General features: G+C 41.0%; 1 protein-coding gene across 4 annotated transcripts in view; it reads left to right on the plus strand.

Annotated features, from left to right (window-relative positions):
* The window catches only part of EML5 (EMAP like 5), a 329,289-nt gene that overhangs the window by 91,707 nt on the left and 217,478 nt on the right, over positions 1 to 20,104 (plus strand). For all 4 annotated transcript variants that reach the window (XM_065403925.1, XM_065403928.1, XM_065403927.1 and 1 more), the window contains exons 7-10: positions 5,736 to 5,937; positions 7,191 to 7,328; positions 7,636 to 7,892; positions 18,742 to 18,954. In XM_065403925.1, the coding sequence (XP_065259997.1) occupies positions 5,736 to 5,937; positions 7,191 to 7,328; positions 7,636 to 7,892; positions 18,742 to 18,954 (810 nt within the window). The remainder of the gene's footprint in view (positions 1 to 5,735; positions 5,938 to 7,190; positions 7,329 to 7,635; positions 7,893 to 18,741; positions 18,955 to 20,104) is intronic.

Raw genomic sequence — 20,104 nt, forward strand, 5'->3', positions numbered from 1 at the left:
TATTCAGAATAATATGACAATTGTCTCTGAACTTCAGTTATCACTATTTTCCCTTCTAAAAAACCTCTTATTAGAAAATATCTTCCCTCTTTTTCTCCCAGTGATTTCTCTAATTCAAGTGTTATTTTCTCACTAACAAAATTACAAATCTTTCTATTTTAGAAAAAGAAAAACATAAGTAGTGCAGTAGTGACTTCTGTATTGGGGTCACCAATGCTTATTGTTGTCAATTGTCTCTTGTTAAATTTAAAAAAAAATTTTTTTTTTAAAAACTGAGGGAAAAAAACTGTTTGGCCATTTTTAAGAATTAGGTAGTGATTTGCAAGAAAGGCAAAATCTTGACATTTGGCAGAGGGATAGTCCTGAGACCAGAATGGCATCTTGCTGGTAGTTGTAAAAATCTGCCCAGATTTGGAAGAGTTAAAATCTGCAAAAAGTCACCATTTGTACATGCTCAGTAGAATTTATCAGTTGACCCCATAATTTTCTGAATGTTCCAACTGCACTGCATTTGCTCCCAGGCTTCACTGAGCTTTCTGTATTGTTCTGAGACAGCCACACAGACCTGAACTTCTGGATGGATCCTGCTGCAGACCTTTTTGCTCCTGCTTTCCCTCATTAAAAATCCCATTCACCTAGAGGAAAGTGCATTGGGTTGGGCACTAGGAGACAGTGAATATAAGTCTCACCACTCCTATTGAGAAGTTTTAATAATTCTGTGCTCTTCAAAGCCCTTATTATTGAGGGTTTTTCATTCCCTCATCTAATTAATTTGGATGTTCAAAAGCAAAATTAAGTATTTCTATCACTTTTCATTTCCAACATTCTTAAAATTGTTGTTTTTCTATTGTTTAGTCTCTAAGGTGCTTTAGTCCACAATAGCTGGGGTGTAAATTTTACTTTGTACCAGCATGTTGCACACTAACTGGCCCAAGTGGACCTTACTGGCATGCACTAAAAGTTCCCTATTATGCAATAATGTTACTGTTTGAAACAGGACTACATTAACACACACTAAAGAACTTTTGGTGTGCTAGGATCCATGTGGGCCAGGCCAGTTAGTGTGGGCAACATTGGTGTGCATTACAATTTATACCTCAGCTGGTGCAGACTAAGTTACTGTGTAGACAAGCTCTACTTCATCAAGTGTACCCAGATGATTGTGTTGTCAACTTTCAGCTTTTTAATCTGGCTAAAACTCTTGTCTTCCATCTGACTATTCCTAAAGGCTAATTTAAAGATATCCTACTTCTGGTTTTCCAACTTCACAAAATGACTCTTAGGTTATATCACATAGCACCATTTTTAAAAAAACCAAGTATTTAATTTCCACCTCTAATATAATTTATTGTATCTTACCTATAAAAATGAGTTATTGGTAGAATTTCGCTGTAAGCATGATGTTTTTATCTTTGTTTACATCTGAACATTCAACTCTAATATTGAATAATGGGGAGATTTTTTTCCAATTGACATCAGATAATCTCATATTTGTTAGCTTATTGTGTACAACAAAGAAGTTTTATTTTTAAATTCAAAGAGTGGTTTACCAACAACACAACTAACTACCAAAACACTTTAAAGAGCTTTCCAGGGGTGGGTGTTAGACAGATTTCCCCGAGTTTGTTCTTCGCTGTTTTTCCCTATTATCTTCAAAATAGTAGTAGTAATAACAACAGAAGCTATTGGGCCCAATTATATTCTCCATGTTGGAAAAATCCATGGGAGGAACCCTTGGGTGAGGTTGGAAAATGTCTCAATATTCAATTTGTGGAATTTCCTCTAGATATTTTTATTGAGTTGGAGGGCGGGGGCCTCTCTCCCACTTATCTTCCTCTCTCAACTTGCCCCCCAGAAGAAGCAGGCCATCTAGACCTGAGTCCTGAGCATCTCCTAAAGAGACCTTCATGCAGAGGGTACATAGTTTCTTCTTTGAGTGCTTGCACATGTCCTTTCCACTTTAGGTATGTGCATGCCAGTGCACTGAAGTCAGAAAACTTTTTTCTCAGAATGGTACCTGTTGGGATAGTGCCTGCGCCCTCTGCACGCTCATGCTGCTAACTAAGTGTATAAAGGGGAAAATCCCCTTCGGTTCCTTTTTACTGTTCGTAGTTGGTAATGGGAGAATGTGTGTGCTTGTCACACTTTTTCCCTTCTCTTAGAGAATTTTTTTCTAGTTTCTGTTGTACATAGTTTGTTAGTTGATTAGTGATAGCTTATGGTACTTGTTTTAGAAATTTGTTTATTTTTTTTATTTATCTATATAATATTCTTCAGGCTTAAAGCTCAGTACAGGAGTATGTCTAAATCCCCAGGATTTAAACTCTATTCTGTCTGTAATGTACCTATGCCAGTTATCAACCCTCATTCTAGATGTTTAAAGTATTTAGGAGAAGGTCATGTAAGGCAGAAGTGCCCTTTCTGTAGAGGGTTTAAGACGAGGGCCAAGAAGTTGAGGTAAGTTCATTTTCACCATATCCTGATGGAGGCAGCTTTGCACCCTCACTTGGAACCCAGCCGGTATGTGGGGGTTCGCATTCTACTCTATCTCAAAATGCACTGCTGGAATTAGAGGGATCCCTCATCAGAGGGAACCAGACAAAAGGCATTCTCCTTCTTTGGTACTGTGTAAACACCAGAAGATGGACACTTTGAATGCCCCTAGCCAGAAGAAGCCCAATTCCTTTTTGAGAACCAGGTCACTGACAGAGACTCACAGAAAAAAGTCTGGTACTGAGTTTAGAAATAAGCCACCCCTAGCTAAATGTTCCCCAATACCGCATTTGTTGTCTAGGAATGTCAAGTTGTTGCTTCTGGCACCACTTTCAGTATCACTGAGATTGACTCTATTGCCAGGACCTTTAACAGCTTTGATTTCATCTGTGGTACACACTATGCTCTTGGTACAACAACACCTGAGACCTATGTTGCAGTCAGGGACCTTCTTTCCCTCTCAGTTTTAGATTCATTGCTGATATGGGAGGAGTTTCATTAGTATCCCATTACAGAAGGACTAGAGCCTCTCTTTGTTCCTCTTCATACAAATCAAAATCTCGGTACCATCATTCTTATAGGAGCAGGTCCAGGGACAGGATGCCTTGCAGCTGGTCCCTGGTACTGTATCTGTTCCAACAGTAGCATTTTTGGAAATTCTTGTGGGGTTCCTCTGGACTCTAGGTCCTCATTGCCTAGACCATGTGTCACCATGCCTCAGTGGGTCACAACTGAGAATACTAAATTCAGGACATGCTGCTGAGAAATTGGACAGATACACCCCAAAACTGGTGATTATTCTTCCATAAGACATACCAATCCAGCAACAAAAGTAAACTTCTGTCTCACCACACTGGCTAACAAGAAGTCAGAAATGCAGCCTTCTTAGGTATTCCAGTCCTGGATTCAACACCCAGACACTAGACTTAATGATGAGTAGTTATTTAAAACCAATCTCATCAACCAAAGGGTTCTTCTGATCCCAAAGAACCAGCCACATATCCAGGTCAATATATAACTCAGATCTTACCCATTAATCATGCTGTTGCCAATCCTTTAGTATCTAATATCTAAGGGTTTATTTATAAAAAGAAAGAAAGAGGTGAGAGTTAAAATTGGCTAAAGGAATCAAATACATACAATAATTGCAAGGTTCTTGAAGCAGTGATGAAATAAACTGCTGGTTTGTTAAGTCTCTGGTTGCTCCCAAATGATTGGAAGGTCCTCAGTCCCTTGGTTAGAATGGATAAGTCGATAGTTCAGAGATCAGAGCAGGAAAGAGGCAAAATGGAAATGTTTCCAGGGACTTTTATAGCTTCTGCCCTGTGGAGGGAAACCCATTGTTCGAAACAAAGCCCTCAGCCCAGTTTGTGGAAAAATACAGGTAACAAGATGGCGTTTAGGGTCACATGATCTGGTCACATGATCTGGTCACATGCCATTGCATGCTTCGCTGAGTCATAGCAGAGGCCATTATCCATACTCTAGAACGTTCACAAGAAAGTCCATCAGGTGTGAATAAACCTCTTCTATGGTCCATTGTGAGTTAAGTGTTCTTTGATGGGGCCATTCAATTTGAATAGTCCCTTCACAATATGCTGGCCAGACTGGATGAAAATTACCCTGTGGGTGATACCACTGGAGCAAACATATTTGAAATACAGGTACATAATCAATATTCATAACTTCAGATGCAAAAAGGATATATGCATAAAAATAGGATAATCATATTCTGCAAACCATAACTTTTCTATTGACACCTTCCTTGACACACTTTGTACAAGATTTGTTGCAATTATATAACAGTGGTAGCAACAATGATCTACATGGTTATATTTTAATCATATAACGTCACACCATGTACCAATAAATCTTCATCAAGGCAATATACTGTACCTGATACCAATCTCAGTACCGATCCCAGTACCCAGTAAGCAGAGGATGTGCTTCCTTCAGTTGTTTCCTTCAGCTGACCCTTCCAGTGCAAAGATTCAGGAGACTGCAGAACAGAGTACACTACAGTGCTTATCTACCCATTTGCTTCTCCCTGGATGCGGCCACTGTCTCTGAATGATTCTCCCATTTTTGGATGATTATATAACATAACAGGAACTTATGAAGAATATAGCCACCTCCCTTGGTTTTCAGGTAGCACTAGTCCAGGGCAATCCACACAAGTTAGTGGATATTTTGCATACTGTGTGTCCTGCTTGAGTGGCTTTACCTATTAACGATGCCATCTTGGAGCCTACAAAAATCCTTGGGCAAACTCACTCCTCTGATGCCCACTGCCAAAAGGACTGAGACAAAGCTGAAACTGGTAAAATTGCTTGCATAGTAGACACTATCGACTAAAGTCAAAATTTAAGAATTTTGACATGCCTAGAGTTAGGCACCTAAATCCATATTCGGGAAACTAAATAAAAGTGATCTGGTTTTCAGAATAGCTGGTCACCTTCAACTCCCCTCAGCTCAGTGTAACTTGTGAGTGCTCAACTCCACTGAAAATTAGGTTACATATTTAGGTACCAAAATATGTAGACCAGTCCCCAAGCTCACCCTACTCTATATATTGTTGCCAGTAGGATCTATTTTTCACTCTTTCAACTTGATTAGCTTCTTCTGATAATCAGATGATACATTGGTTGTTGTGTTGATGATTGTGGAAGGCAACCTTGGGTAGACAAGCTTGTGAGATGAAATGACATTTTCCTTTAACTTTCTGCTTATCTGTAATTCTTATGAAAGCTAAGAATAACACATCCCACTGATATCTCTGTTGATGTCGTTCATGTAGTCTCTGCCAGCTCCGTCAGAAATATGAGTGTGCCCTTTGATTAGAAGTTGGGCTACGTGACTCTCATTCAGTATATTACTGTATATGTTAGGAATTAGATGGATTAAAATGCACACTTTTATGTGCAAATGTCAATGTGCTGGATCATGCTTCTGTTATGTTAAGGTTTGACTACACCTTTCTTTGCTCTCCAATATGCAAGGCTCACTCTTTCTTATTAGATTTATGGCAATGCAAGAGGTGGAGGCTGGCATCCCTAAGGTAGTGATGGATGTGTGGTCTGTTGTGGTAAAAAGTTTGTCCATGGCTGAAAGAGTAAGATGGTATTTATTATGCAGGTTTATTTCTGGTTGTTTTCTTTCTTTTGTGGTTTTGACAGCTGTGCTATCTATGTGAAATTTTAAGTGGTTCATAACAAAGTGCATATACATATATTTTCCCATAGGTCTGTCTGTAAGAAGTGTTTGCTGGCGAGGAGACCATATTCTAGTTGGGACACAAGACAGTGAAATTTTTGAGATTGTTGTGCATGAACGCAATAAGCCTTTCCTGATCATGCAGGGGCACTGTGAAGGAGAGCTATGGGCTCTGGCAGTCCATCCTACAAAACCGTTGGCCATGACTGGAAGTGATGACCGATCAGTCAGGTTAGCAACAACAACAATGCTACCCACTCCCCCAACAACAAAATGGCCAACAATAATACACCAAACTAAAGCTCCCCACCCAGAATATGTATAGCTTTATAGAGGAGACTTCATCTTTAGAAAAACATAATTGAAATGTAAAAATGCAAAATGATTTATGGCATGTCATATTGTGGTATTGAACCAACATAATTTATTCTTGTAACTGTAGATACTGATTACTTTGCTGATGGAGGTCTGAAAACAGTGGCAGAAATGGGTAGTTTTCAAAATGGAAATCAAGGCCTTAATTTGAACTCAAATGGTGGAAGGGATTACTTTCATAATTTCAATGACAGTAAATAAAATGAGTGCCAAAATTTTCAAACTTGGGTAACTAAAGTTACACACCTAAATTTATATTTGAGTATCTAAGAAGTGTTTAAGTTTCAGAGGTGCTGTGAAGCATCCACAACTCCCAAATTAAATAATTTTGACTGATGTCTTTAGTGAACCTTTCATCCAACCTATATCAGGCATTACTGAGATGCCTTCTTTTGGGCTGATGTGGTACAGTACCTTATAATTCTTATTCACATCATGGTTGTTTTTTTTAAATGTGATAGAATTGCATATCTGACTTGTGACATTTGTTAAATAAGGCTACAGTCCAATAAATCCTAGTAAATTATTCTCCTTTACATAGTTTTTTTAAACATTTTTCACATTAAAATGTAGTGTCCTTTTTGCTAATCTGCTAGGAGATGCACTAATGTAATAAAAAATTAATTGACACACTATTGTAAAATTCCATTCTTGAAAAAGCATGATTAGTATAAGTTAGAAATTATATTGATATCTGGTCACATACAGAAAGTTGTGCTACATTATGAATGATAAATAATAGAAAGGGAGGCATTTGTATTGTAAAATTTTCAGTTGTTCATTCAATAATCTTTAACTAAATGAATAGTATACACTTTAAGCAACAGAAAATTCAGGTTTTGGAAATAAGTACTGTTCTTTGTTAAGTACTTAACAAAATGAGTCTGCCTCTGCAGTTTCAGAAATTAGGTACTCAATCGTACTCTTAAATATACAGGCACTCATTGCTGTATGCAAAGCTTGTTAGTTTTGGAAGTTGATAGCAAATGACTTCAGAATATAGGTGCAGTGCTGCATTCAGAATATATTCTATTAAGTTGAAATCTTCACTTTTTTAAAATCAGAAAACAGCCATTCCTTATATGATTTTATTTAATATTTTATTTTAGAATTTGGAGCCTAATAGACCATGCATTGATTGCACGGTGCAATATGGAAGAACCAATTCGCTGTGCAGCTGTTAGTACTGATGGAATCCATCTTGCACTTGGAATGAAGGATGGCTCTTTCACTGTACTTCGAGTCAGGTAGGTACAAAGATTAGAAAACTATAAACAAACTATAAACTTTTTCTTAAGTAATTTATGCATATTTCTTTGTTTTATGTAGAAAACATGCTAAGGAAGCATTTAAACTTAAATTTCAAACACAGGTTCACAGGCTATTTATGTTGTTACTCTGAAAGCATATTAAGAAAATTACATTTGTACAAGAAATAGTAAAATTTCTGAATTCAGAAGAAGATTTTGTCAGGCACATTCTTGAAACTGTGAGCTTGACAACATGATGACATTCTCTTTTATGCTTGTGACACATTTTCTTTCTCCACTACAGGGATATGACAGAGGTTGTTCATATTAAAGACAGGAAAGAAGCCATTCATGAATTAAAATATTCACCAGATGGGACTTTCCTTGCGGTTGGCTCCAATGACAGCTCTGTTGATATTTATGGTGTTGTTCAGCGGTACAAAAAAGTTGGGGAATGTGTTGGATCTGTAAGTTTCATCACTCATATGGACTGGTCTTCAGACAGTAAATATTTACAGACCAATGATGGCAGTGGGAAAAGACTTTTTTACAAGATGCCAAGTAAGATTTTGTATTTTTATAATTTACTTTCTTTTATAAATTCAATCTACAATATATAGTTAATAAATCTTGGTTTGAAACGTTAAGTTGTTAAGGGCATGGAAACAGAACAAAGATGTTATGGACCAAGTAATTATTCAGTGGATAACATGTATAAGAAAATTAGAGATGTGTCCATAAATAGTCTGCCCATTCAGATTTGTCTTCATATTCTAGACTGTTACAGTACTCTGGCTTGGGTAACCAAGCATTTCTGAGCCATATTTGCTTAATTTTAATTAAATATTCTTATCTTTCTCTTATTAGTAGCATGTTTGCTTTATTACAGTGTTATTTTTAAAAAATTATTTGAAACCATTTTTTTAAAATCAGTGGATCGTTCTGAAGAGTATCTCTCCTCCCCCCACCTTTTTAAAAAAAGATTAATTCTTCGAGTGATTGCACATCTCTTCCACTTAGGTGTGTTTATGCCCAGTGCAGTTGAGCCAGACAGTTCTCTGTAGTAGTACCTGTCAGGGTGGAATATGCTTTCTGCACTTCGTTCGCCTGGGGCCATGAGGTATACAGGGTGACCCACTCCAACCCCTCCTTCAGTTCTTCTAACAAGCAGCCAGAGGCAGTGAGAAACTCCTTGTGCTCTGTCATGGTTTTCTCTCTCATATTGAGATGTTTCTCTTTTGTAAACAGATCATTCATAAGTGCAGTGAGATAGTAGCACCCATTTTAACAATTCTTTATTGTTTAATCATTTTATGGGGTTTTTTTCTGCACCCTGCAAAGAGAGATCTCTTCCTTTCAGACTGAGAGGTTATGCCAGGATCTCTGGCGTTTACTCATTGCTCCTCTTGTGAGGTGTCTGAGACCATAAAATCCCATACCTGTCCTGCTAGAAGTGCCTCTCCACTTCTCTCAAAAATCTGAAAAAGCTTAATCCTCCCACTGTGAAAAGAGGAAGTACTCCCTGTCTCTGGGTTCCTTTTGCAAAGAATTGAGACCTAAATCTGTCACAAAACCCAAAAAGAGCACTTCATGTCTTAAAAAGGCCACTGAAGTGTCTCTAAGAACCTTCCTCAGGATCTGCTCAGTGCTGAGGTTAGACCAAGAGCTTCAGCAACATAGTCCCCTGGCATCCATCATTCCATCTCTCAATTCCAGTGACTGGTATGCTGCTCTCAATCTCCAAAATGCCTGCTTTCATTTGACAAACCATCCATGCCATAGAAAGTACCTGAAGTTTGTAGGTCTTCATTGCTAATATACTGTCCTCCTTTTTGGTCTGTCATCTGCCCTAAGGGTGTTTACCAAATGCACGGCAGTAATAGCAGCTCACCTCAGAAACATTGGCATTCTGATATTCCCTTATCTGGACGATTGAGTTGTCTGTGACCATTCCAGGTATCAAGTAGAGATCAGCATCGGACAGTCTTCACCTCAGATGCTTACAGGGATGGCTGAAGTCTGTGTATCATCCAATCACGTATTCTTTGGACATTCCAATTCACGTACCTGCAAGAGTGCTTTCCTGACTGAACTGTTGGAAAGACCAAACAACATTTGCAGGGGTATGCCCTTTCCCACTCCTTTTCCATCCCTGACTTTGACTACGGAGGTGTGTCAGGGCACATCACTCACCACTGAGCTGACGCCTTCTCCTGGTCACTCTGGGCATTAGTTGGAGGCCGACAACCCTCCCCCTTCTTAGTTTGCACACCGTCACTTTGTCTCTGCATTCACCTGCAGCCCCCCTTGTAGCCTCAGGAACCGCAATGCCCTCTTCGTGGTTTGGCCCTCTGGCCATGTCACCATCCGTGTTTCCCCCTTTTGGGGGTCTCACCATGCCTCAGTTGGTCACAGCTAAGAATGCCAAATTCAGGACAGACTGTTGAGAAATAGAGCAGACTCACTCCAAATTGGTGGTTATTCTATCATTAGATTATACCCAGCCAGTAACAAGAATGAATTTCTGTATCACCACACTGGTTAACAAGAAGTCAAAAATGCAATCTCCTTAGGCATTCCAGTCCTTGGCTCACCACCCAGACACACTGGGCTTTCTGATGAGTGGTTACTGAAAACAATTTAATCAGATATAGGGTCCTTCCAATCCCAAGGGATCAGCCACTTAACCTGGTCAATATATAACTCAGATCTTACCCAGTAATCACACTGATGCCAATCCTTCAGTAGCTAAAAATTAAAGGTTTAATGATATAAAAAAGAAGGAAAAGAGTTATTGAATGGTTAAAGGATCATATACATACAAATGATTTTCAGTGTTCATAGATCAGAATCACAGCAGTAATGGAATAAAATGCTAGCTTGCAAAAGTCTCTGGAATCACCCAAACAGATTGGGGGTCATCAGTCCTTGTTTAGAGCGTCTTTGTTAGAAATCCAGTCCAGACAGGGCCGGCGCAATCCATTAGGCGACCTAGGCGGTCGCCTAGGGCATTACAATTTGGGGGGCGGCGACCGTGGCGGTATTTCGGCGGCGGGACCTTCCGCCGCCTCTGTGGGGGGCGGCATTTCAGGGCGGGACCTTCCGCCGCCTAGGGCGGCAGAAAAGCTGGCGGCGCTCCTGAGTCTAGAGAAAAGAAGCAATAAATGAAGACAAAATGGAGATGTCTCAGGTGTCTTTTTATATCCTCTGCGATGTCCATGGAAATTTACTGTCCCAAACAAAGTCCACAGCCCCTGTTTGTGGAAAGTTACTGGCCCAAGATGGAGTCCAGGGTCACGTGGGCATATCACATGTCCTTACGTGGTTTGATGACTCACATGGGGTGGCCATTGGCCCCTTGGTGTCTGAGGCATCCTCGGGGAGAGCTGTCTGGGTGGGAAGAGTTTCTTCAATGGCCCATTAGAGTGAAGTGTCCTTAATGAGCCATCCACACATAGCTGGTCTAGCCTTGATATAAATCTATTTGTGAGGTGTCACCCAGGAACAAACACATTTGAGATAGAAATACATAGCCAATATTCATAACTTTAGATACAAAAATGATACATGGATTTAATCAGGATAATCCGACTTAAACAGATTCTCTATTCAGATGCCTCTAGCACTTCTTCCAAAAGAGGTCTGTGACAAGATCCATCTGGCCTTCCCTGACCCTTCTGCTGGAGGCGCCAGCACCCTGACACCTCTCTTCTCAGGCCAGCCTACCAAAAAAAGTAGTCCTCCAGAGCCTAGAAGGGCCAGGAGGAGACACTGACCAATCAGGAGCCAGCAGGCCAGTTAAGAAGGCTTGACCTTGAGAAGAAGGCAGAGCTCAGTGAGACTGGGACACAGGAGGAGCTTCTCAGTATTAGCCCAGAACTTAGGGCCATGTCATGGTCTTGCCTTCAAGTGCTGCAACGAAGTGCTTGCCTTTGAGGTTTTGTTTGTTTATTTCAAGGCTCAGACAGCTAAATTCTGAGTTTATTTCTATTTAAATTATTTAGACAGTGACACTGAGCTTACAGCAGGGATCGGCAACCTTTGGCATGCGGCCCATCAGGGAAATCCACTGGCGGGCCGGGACGGTTTGTTTACCTGCAGCGTCCACAGGTTCGGCCGATTGCAGCTCCCACTGGCCACGGTTCACCCTTCCAGTCGAATGGGTGCTGCAGGAAGTGGTGGCCAGCACATCTCTCAGCCCGCACTGCTTCCCACAGCCCCCATTGGCCTGGAATGGCGAACCGTGGCCAGTGGGAGCTGCAATCGGCCGAACCTGCGGATGCTGCAGGTAAACAAACCGGCCCGCCAGCGGATTTCCGTGACAGGCTGCATGTCAAAGGTTGCCGATCCCTGGCTTACAGTATAGGCTACCTAACGGGAGTCCAAAACTTGTGGACTAAGGCACGGAGTGCCTGTAGTACCATGTTTGGCCCCACAGAGGGCACTATGGAGCAACCCTGCTTGCCACAACTTGGTACTTCTGTCCATGGAGGAGAGCATATGACTCTGGTTCAGTAGTAGCAGGTTCAGGCAGAGGCCCAGCAACTTTTACTGGAAGTACAAGAGGAGGCCTGGTGAACTACCCAGCTGCAACAAGCTGTGCTCCTTGAACTACTGCAGCAGCAATTCCCAGAGGCTATGCTCAAGCAGAAAAATGGTCAGTCCTATTCCGAAGTGTTGCCGTCGGGGCCAGGCACAGCCCTTTGCAGATTGGGACCCACTGATGATCCTGAGATGTACCTTGTAACATTTGAGTAGATGTCTCTTGCCCATCACTTGGAAGAGACTAACTGAGTTGCGTGTCTAGCTCCTTTTCTTTCTGGGGAAGCTCAGGTGGCTTACCAGGCCTCAGGTGATGAAGCTGCAAAGTAGTACGATATCGTGAAAGTCACCATTCTTTTCCTCTGGGGGGTATCACTAGAGATTTACCGGCGCCAGTTCCAGACAGAAACTTTCTCACTTGGGGCATGATCCTAGGTTGTGCCCCAGCAGCTAAAGAATTGGGCCACCCGCTAGCTTTGTTCTCCATCCGAGATCATAGAGTCTGTGTGTTCAAACAGTATCTAGAGGTTTTGCTGGCTGCCATTCAAACCTAGGTACACCAACACAACCCAGCATACTGACAGTTGCCCCCAACTCAGGGGACTTTGTCAGGAAGTTGGCCTGTCCAGTGTGAGTGACCTAGGCCTAGTGAAGCCTGGCCCCAATCTTCCGAGGAATCAACCCAGGGCACCAGAAAAGGGCAGAGAACTCCTGGAGTAGTCCCAGAATGAGGGGTACCCACTTGGTAGACCCCCAGAAGGCATCCTGCAACCACTGTAAGGGCTGTCAGAGGGGGATGCATGGAGTCATTCCCAGGAGCAGGCTAAGGTGCTTTCCCTTATCAAATGGTCATCTGTTTCTGCAGTGGGAAGCTGGGATGTGTCAGCTGCTTGTGCTCCCTCATGGAGTGTGATTTCACGGACGGTGGCTTGCAGAGTTCTGGGATCTCTCCAGCAGAACAGACTAGAACTGTTGCTGAGCATTTGTAGCTCCAGTAGTCCTAGGGGGCCAAACAGTGTTGGGGCTAATAAACTTAGGGTGCTCCCAACCCCTAATCTGGCAGACCCTACTGGATCCTGGATAGCTACAGAAGGATGACCTGGTGCACATGAACAGTGTCCATGGGGACACTTATTCCTACCCCACAGCCTGGGTACACTGGAACTTAAGAGAGCAAGCTAGAATGCTTTGGGTCGGTGTAACCCCCAATTTGTCATGGGAAGTAATAATTGAGAAGGACTGGCAACACTACTATGTCGCTGCTCAGTGAGCCCAGACCGTCTGTCCAATTTCTGATTGTGGGCTCCAACCTCTGTGATGACCCCCCACTACCCAAGAAGACTCAGAAATAGTGTTGACTAGCTGGGAAGTCTTGGTTGCAAACAGCTTTGGCAGCTGACAGCTCAACAGGACTGCCTCACGATAGCCCTCTTCCCGACTCTGCTGGCAGCTCAACAGGACCACCTTGGGATAACCCTCTTCCGGATATTGACCTAATGTTAGACAGGTTCTTTGATTTGGTCCAGGAACAATGAGGAGTTGACACCATTAGCGAGATGTACACCCTGGTTGCAGTAGTTAATGGGACCATCACTAATGAGGCTCAGGCCTCCCAGTTTCCCCAATTTGATTTGCAAAATGACTTACTCTCTACAGAGGAGAACAACACCTGGATGGGTAACATACGTCACCAGCTCCTGGTGTCTCAAAACATTCAGAAAGAAGTGCTATGGCTGGCACACGTAGTTCCCTTCATGGTTCCTTGGGCAGAGATATAACCCTTGAGAGGGTGCTGGCCAGATATTTTGGCCAGAGATCTACCAACAAGTGGTGAGCTTTTGTGTGTCTTGCCCTGAGTGCTGACAAGTAGCATCTAAAGGAAACCTCTGGGCTCCCTTAGTCCTCTTACCTCTCGTAAGTATGCCATTTGAGTGGGTAAGGATGGACATAATGGGACATTTGGAAAAAAAGTGCAAGGGGGCAACAATAGATCCTGATCATAGTGGATTTTGCAGCCCATTACCCAGAGGTAATACCCAGTATCATGCATGTTAAGGAGCAGCCCCATGGGCCACAGAGGCTACTGTCCCTTCATTATGGTCAAGTTCTTCACTTTAATCTGAACAGTCTTCACCTGACCTTTTGGCTATTGAATGGCTGGACAACACAGCAAAGAACTGTTATTTAGCTGCACAAAACATTTTGTTGAACAGCAGGAAACCATCTATTATGAGTACTTACCTGTGTAAGTGGAAACATTTTTTTGTGTTGGGCTGAGACTCATAACTTGCTTCCCGCAGCTACAAGGATATAGGATGTTTTATAATATCTACTTCATTTTAAGGAATCAGGATTTTCTATTAGCTCACTAAATGTGCATTTAGCTGCAATCTCTGCTGTCCACACTCCTATTCAGTAGTTACGATACTGGTAAGTAACCATACTTTTTTACATTTGAATGCTCTCTTTTACCAGGGTTTTACGAGCTCGTGTTAAATAGCTGCATACTTTTGTGCTTGAAAAGATCAAGAGCTCCTGTATCAGTAGATTCATACATTTTTTAGAACTAGATTTTTGCAACCCTACTGATGAAGTTAACTTATATGAGCTTTTGCAATAAGTAATTTATATCTATTTAAAACAATCAGAATGCAAATAAAATCTAGAAATATAAGATTGGGTAATTATCTAGTGAACTGAAGTTTTGGAAAAAGAATACTTTGATACAGAGATACAACTATTAGTCTGGGAGCATAATGTAGTAAAATCTCATCCCATGGGCAAGTTAGTGATAAAAAGGTAAGGGAAGTGTCATTTGTTTTCTAAAATCTACAGAATCATAATTTCAGTGGTGTCACCGTCTGGATTAGGGCGGAGGGACTCCCCTCCCACCCCAGTTACCAGCTCCAGGTCCTCCAATTCATGGACATTTTGATAATACAATGTCATAAAAAATTAGTTGAATTAGGTATATATTAGAATCTGTTAGCTGGAAATAGAAAAGGAATATGAGTGAACCTTGAAGCTATGGTAAATATGGAAATTGATCCTATAAACAAGTCTTACTTTGCAAAACTATACAAAAATTACAATAATATTTAGCTGAGCAATCAACGACCAATGACAAAAGTATAATTGGAAACTTCTCCTTTTAAGATAGGTGAACATTAAACAAAGAAAATTAAAATTTTAAGATACATTTTTCAGCTCTAAAGTATGGTATAACCCAGGGGTTGGCAACGTTCGGCACGCGGCTCGCCAGGGTAAGCACCCTGGCGGGCTGGGCCAGTTTTATTTACCTGCTGACGCGGCAGGTTCGGCCGATCGCGGCCCCCACTGGCCGTGGTTCGCCGTCCCGGGCCAATGGGGGCGGCGAGAAGCGGCGCGGGCGAGCGATGTGCTGGCAGTGGGGGACTTGACAAACTCCAAAGAGATACACCGACAGTGGAAGTTGCATGCAAAGTATGGTTGGATCTACTGATAAATGAAGATCTTGCACCCACAAAGCAAAAGTAAAAAAGAGATTTAATGAGGCAATTACTCCTGTGTCAACCTCCTTTCAGTCAAAATATGCAAGAAAGAAATTGTCATCTGAATAAGAAGAAATTGCAAGGCTGTGGTTGCTCAACAAAAATCCCAACTTTCTGCCATATTTACTTTCATTTAAGTAGAACAAACTCTGTATCCAAAATCAATGTTTTCATCTGCCATCAAGGGAAAAGTTTCCCTTATAAAATATTAGAAAAATCTGAAGAATGCTGATATTTCATCTGACTTTATAGAATTAGTGGTGCAATTGCATCAGTGTCCAGGAAGTTCAGCAAGAATATAATGAATCTTTTCAAACTTTGGATGCATCCATTCAAAACTGAGGAATAGGTTCCGTCTGTCCACTACATCAAAGTCAGTGTTCTGCTATAGAATGCTATGTGGCCAGATGGACCTGGATTGATGTCAGATTTTGGGGTTCAACCCAGACCAGTGAGAGGTTGTGTCACCACTTGTCCTCTAACCTTGAGTGCCTTAAAATGCTATGCTTCTGTAGCTCCCTGTCTGGACACTCCCAGACAGCATACAAGCATGCACTGTGTGTCTGTGTGTCAAACAGCTCTGGTTCAGCAATTCTGACTCTAGCAGCCGCTTATTACGCGACAGACATACTCTGGTCTCCAGCAGCCTTGGTTATTACTAACTAAGTGACCCCAACACATTCCCAGTCCTGAATTTTCCCCAAACCATCTGCCCTGAAATGTCCAGCTCTCTCCAGGAACGTTCAAAGGAGTAATAAGGCCTGTTGCTCTTTTAAAGAGACAGAAGCACCATAGAGTTAATAATTACTTCAGGTTGAACACAGTACTTGGTTAATTTAGAATAAAAGCAAAACAAGTTTATTTAATCAAAAATAGAGAGGTTTTAAGTGAGTTCAAGCACAAGGGACAAGCAAATAAAAGTAAAATACATTTTTTAGTGGCTAAGACTTGACTCAACAATCTACAGCATTGGGTTCAAGGTAGATTTCTTACCAATCTTTTTCTTTTTATCCATGGCTGACTTTCTTTAAGTCAGGACCTTCTACAGAAGTACAAGGGGCTGCAGGTGAAAGATCTTTGCCTACGCAGGTTTTTCACTTATATTCGATTCCCACAGACTTCAACTCCATTGGTTGAAGGATCCATCTTGCTCAGATTTCAAGAGCTCTGGCCCCTTGTGCTGTCCACTGATGGATCCCAAGATAGCCTCTTCTCTCTCCTTATATCTTCCTAAACTCACTATTTTGTCCCCAGACTCGGATGACCTCATGCTTTTCTTCCATTCCTGTGGACTTCTCATTGCCCTGCTTATTTGTCTGTCAATGGGTCTTAAACTGTTTTCGGTCATACCTTGCTTAATTTAATTGGAGACAGGTTTATAACTGCCTTCCCTTCTGTCTGGGAGAAAACCTGTTTCTCGCCCTGTTTTTCACTGACTTTAAAGCATAATATTATTGAGTATCCATAATTCCTCATATAGTATTAATATGTACATTTCACAGTTATATTAATCACCAATGTGTCATTAGTTTTCATAAAAGATCATACTTGATGCACTTCTATAATACAGTAGTATTGTATACTATCAGGTGATTCAATTACTTATCATTGGAGGTTCAGACCTGCCAAGAGGCTATTTCCCCCACTTGCTAGGTTGATTACTCTGTTGCTTGTACATAAATATACCTTAATTGTCTCTGCCTGAGGACCAGGCTGGTCAGACAAACAAATACATGATCCTTTGTTTAGGGCAGACTGTGCTTATGCATTGTTTCTCAAACACATTTTCAGAACATAATTCTAGCACATATCTTATTTGTGCACATCTCATACATATATCACACAAGAATATTAATGATCAATGAGATACTAGTTTTCCAGCGAAATATTGCATTCCACCTTTTGGGTGTATATCATGAAAACAATGTGTTAGGTGTAGTGAATACGTCAGGCCTGACGAGTTGCTGACACAAAGTCGTGAACCACCAATGGGCCTCTGTGTCACAACTGGCAGATTGCAACTCTTCATGCTTCTGATTGCTTAACACTTCATTCTTACGGCTCTGGGGTATTATCATTTTCATGTAATCAAATTTTTTTACTTTTGTATATATGATATTGAAAAATTAAATGAGTCATAACATGTATAACTTCCTTAAGAAAGTTCCAAACTGAAATGTATACAGACCTTCCAATGTTCAGTATTGTAATTACATATATTAGTATTACCTCCACTGCAGTTTTATTTTTTATTTGTACAACCCTAAATTAATCTCCTAATCTACTGTTTTATCTAACCACAATTCAAATATGTAACTGAAACTAAATGTAATGTGGTGTGCATTAATTAAACAGTTTTAAAAATAGAAAATTCCTTAAACTGGGACTAACTAGTTTTTCCTGGGATGGTAAAAACCATGATTTACCTGGTAAAAACCACCTCTGGTAAATACCATGCTACCCTTGCCCATAACATGGCCCTCCACAACTTGTCCCTTTTTCCCCTTCCTTCTGTACCCCCATAGCCTGTCCCTGCTCTGTCCATTCCAGCCCACCCTTGTCCTTCTCTCTCCCTCTTCACTACTTTGCATTTAAGCATGTCAGTCTGCTTTTCCTCCTTCTGCATAGACACCAGAAGGGGGGCATTGAGAGAACAGAAGTCTGCCTGTTCTCAGTTTCGGTGCCTGGCACCATAGTGGCCCTAGCTATGTCTGCAGCTCTGGGATGGTGTGTTCTCAGTCCAGTCAGCATATAAGAGCTGTGTGTGGATGGAGCATGTTCAATGCAGGTGGAATCATTGGAGAATGTTACCAACTTCTAACAAATCTGTATAAATTGAGTTTTTTTTTCAGAGATGTATAATTTGGTCATATTTGGTAGATGTTCAAGTTCCTGCTCAAAATCATGGAGGCACTAGGGTTTCTCAATGAAAAGTTTGTAAGGGTTTTTTTTTTAACAGGGGCCAAACAACATATTTTCCCCTACCTTTGTTCTTGGAAATGGCTGAACCATTTTTGCTGAATCTTTAAAAAAAAAAAAATCAGCCTGAGGCAGATACCTGCTATGAAAAATTTCAGCCAAAAAGTTTGGCAAAATTATATGCAATTGAAAACTAGGTCTTATAATAGAAAGCATTAAGCAATGTTGACTATAGACGTTGCCATCAGTGCTGCCTATAATAAAAAGAATGTTTAAAAATATAGTTTTACTGTACAATTTTCAACTCAGTCTGAGCTATATCTGAGTTCTGGTCATTTTTTGATAATTTTAGCTCCAAATTTATTAAAGGAAAAAGCAGGAGTGAATTATTAAAAATAAGCCTTTGCATTTATTTTTAGGTGGAAAAGAAGTAACAAATAAAGAAGAATTAAAAGGCGTCCAATGGGCTTCATGGACATGTGTTTATGGCCTTGAAGTTAATGGAATCTGGCCCAAATATTCAGATATCAATGATATCAATTCTGTAGATGGAAATTTTAATGGTCAAGTTTTGGTTACAGCTGATGACTATGGAATAGTAAAACTATTCCGGTATCCTTGTTTAAGAAAAGGTAATATCTTTGTTTGACATAAATTATTAATGAATATTTATAAAGGTTTGGGGAAAGTAGAAAGGTCTTAAGAGTTATTTAAATGGCAAAGCTTTAGAATGTTAAAGTACAACTATGGAAAATAGTAATGATTTGATTAAATGAACATGTAATAGTGACTTACAGAATCTATGATCCATGTTTTTGTGTGTGCTTTGGATAAGATAGTGATTTATATCACCACAGGTTTTATATGGCAGTAGTACACAGTTTCTAGAAATTTTAGTAGAAGAACAAATGCACTATAGGCATTCCTTTATAATTATGTTTGTTTTATCATGATTGCTGATCTGTCATGTTTCATGCTATGGATGAAATTGTGTAATTATGGAAAGTAAGAATAAAAGACCTTTGTGCAAAGAATCTCTGAGGGCTCTAAAAAAGTGAAGGAATTCACCCCCACACACGCACTCAGTGAAGCTCAGTATCAGCACACCTGATCCCATGAGCTGCAGAAGTGTCTGCTGTGGTCTCACTCCATTCATATGCAGATCTAGGTCAGTGGATATTGGTCATTTTTATTCCAAGTAGGCATTCCCCCTTTTCTAGTGCTTAGTGGCAGACTGGATCATTGGCTCTGGGTTAGGGGCTAGGACCATCCTTCAGGAGGAACTCCCAGAGGTGTTCGCCTCCAAACTTGCAGAGGCAGTAGACCTTCGGTCTGCCCAGGGCCCTCACAGGAAACACCCTTGCCCCAGGATGAAGCCTAGATGGCAGATACATTTTCCCCAGAGCCATTTTGGAGCCATTTTACCCAGAGAAACCTTTAAAGAGGTAGTGTCCATTTATTGAGCACAAGTCCTGGGGCTTCTGAGCATAAAAGCAGTGCCAATAGAGGGACAGTTCCTTGTGAAAGGAAGAAAAGCCCCAGTTAAATTCTTGATCAATCGGTTCATCAGCCCACACAGAGAGCGCGCCCATCACAACACATCATTCATGTTGTTCTAGACAGTTCTTTGGCCAACTGCTGGCCAGGCTGTCAGTGGCACTGGACATCCAATTGGCATAGTGCACTGTGGCCTAGAACCCCTGAGCGATCTGCCAGCCTCAGCTTCCCAAGAAGCTGAGATTACTGGCGCGCGCCACAGCACCCGATGTCCCAGTTAAATTA

This window comes from Emys orbicularis, chromosome 4 (genome assembly GCF_028017835.1).
Source record: "Emys orbicularis isolate rEmyOrb1 chromosome 4, rEmyOrb1.hap1, whole genome shotgun sequence".
In the NCBI taxonomy this organism is placed as follows: Eukaryota; Metazoa; Chordata; order Testudines; family Emydidae; genus Emys; species Emys orbicularis.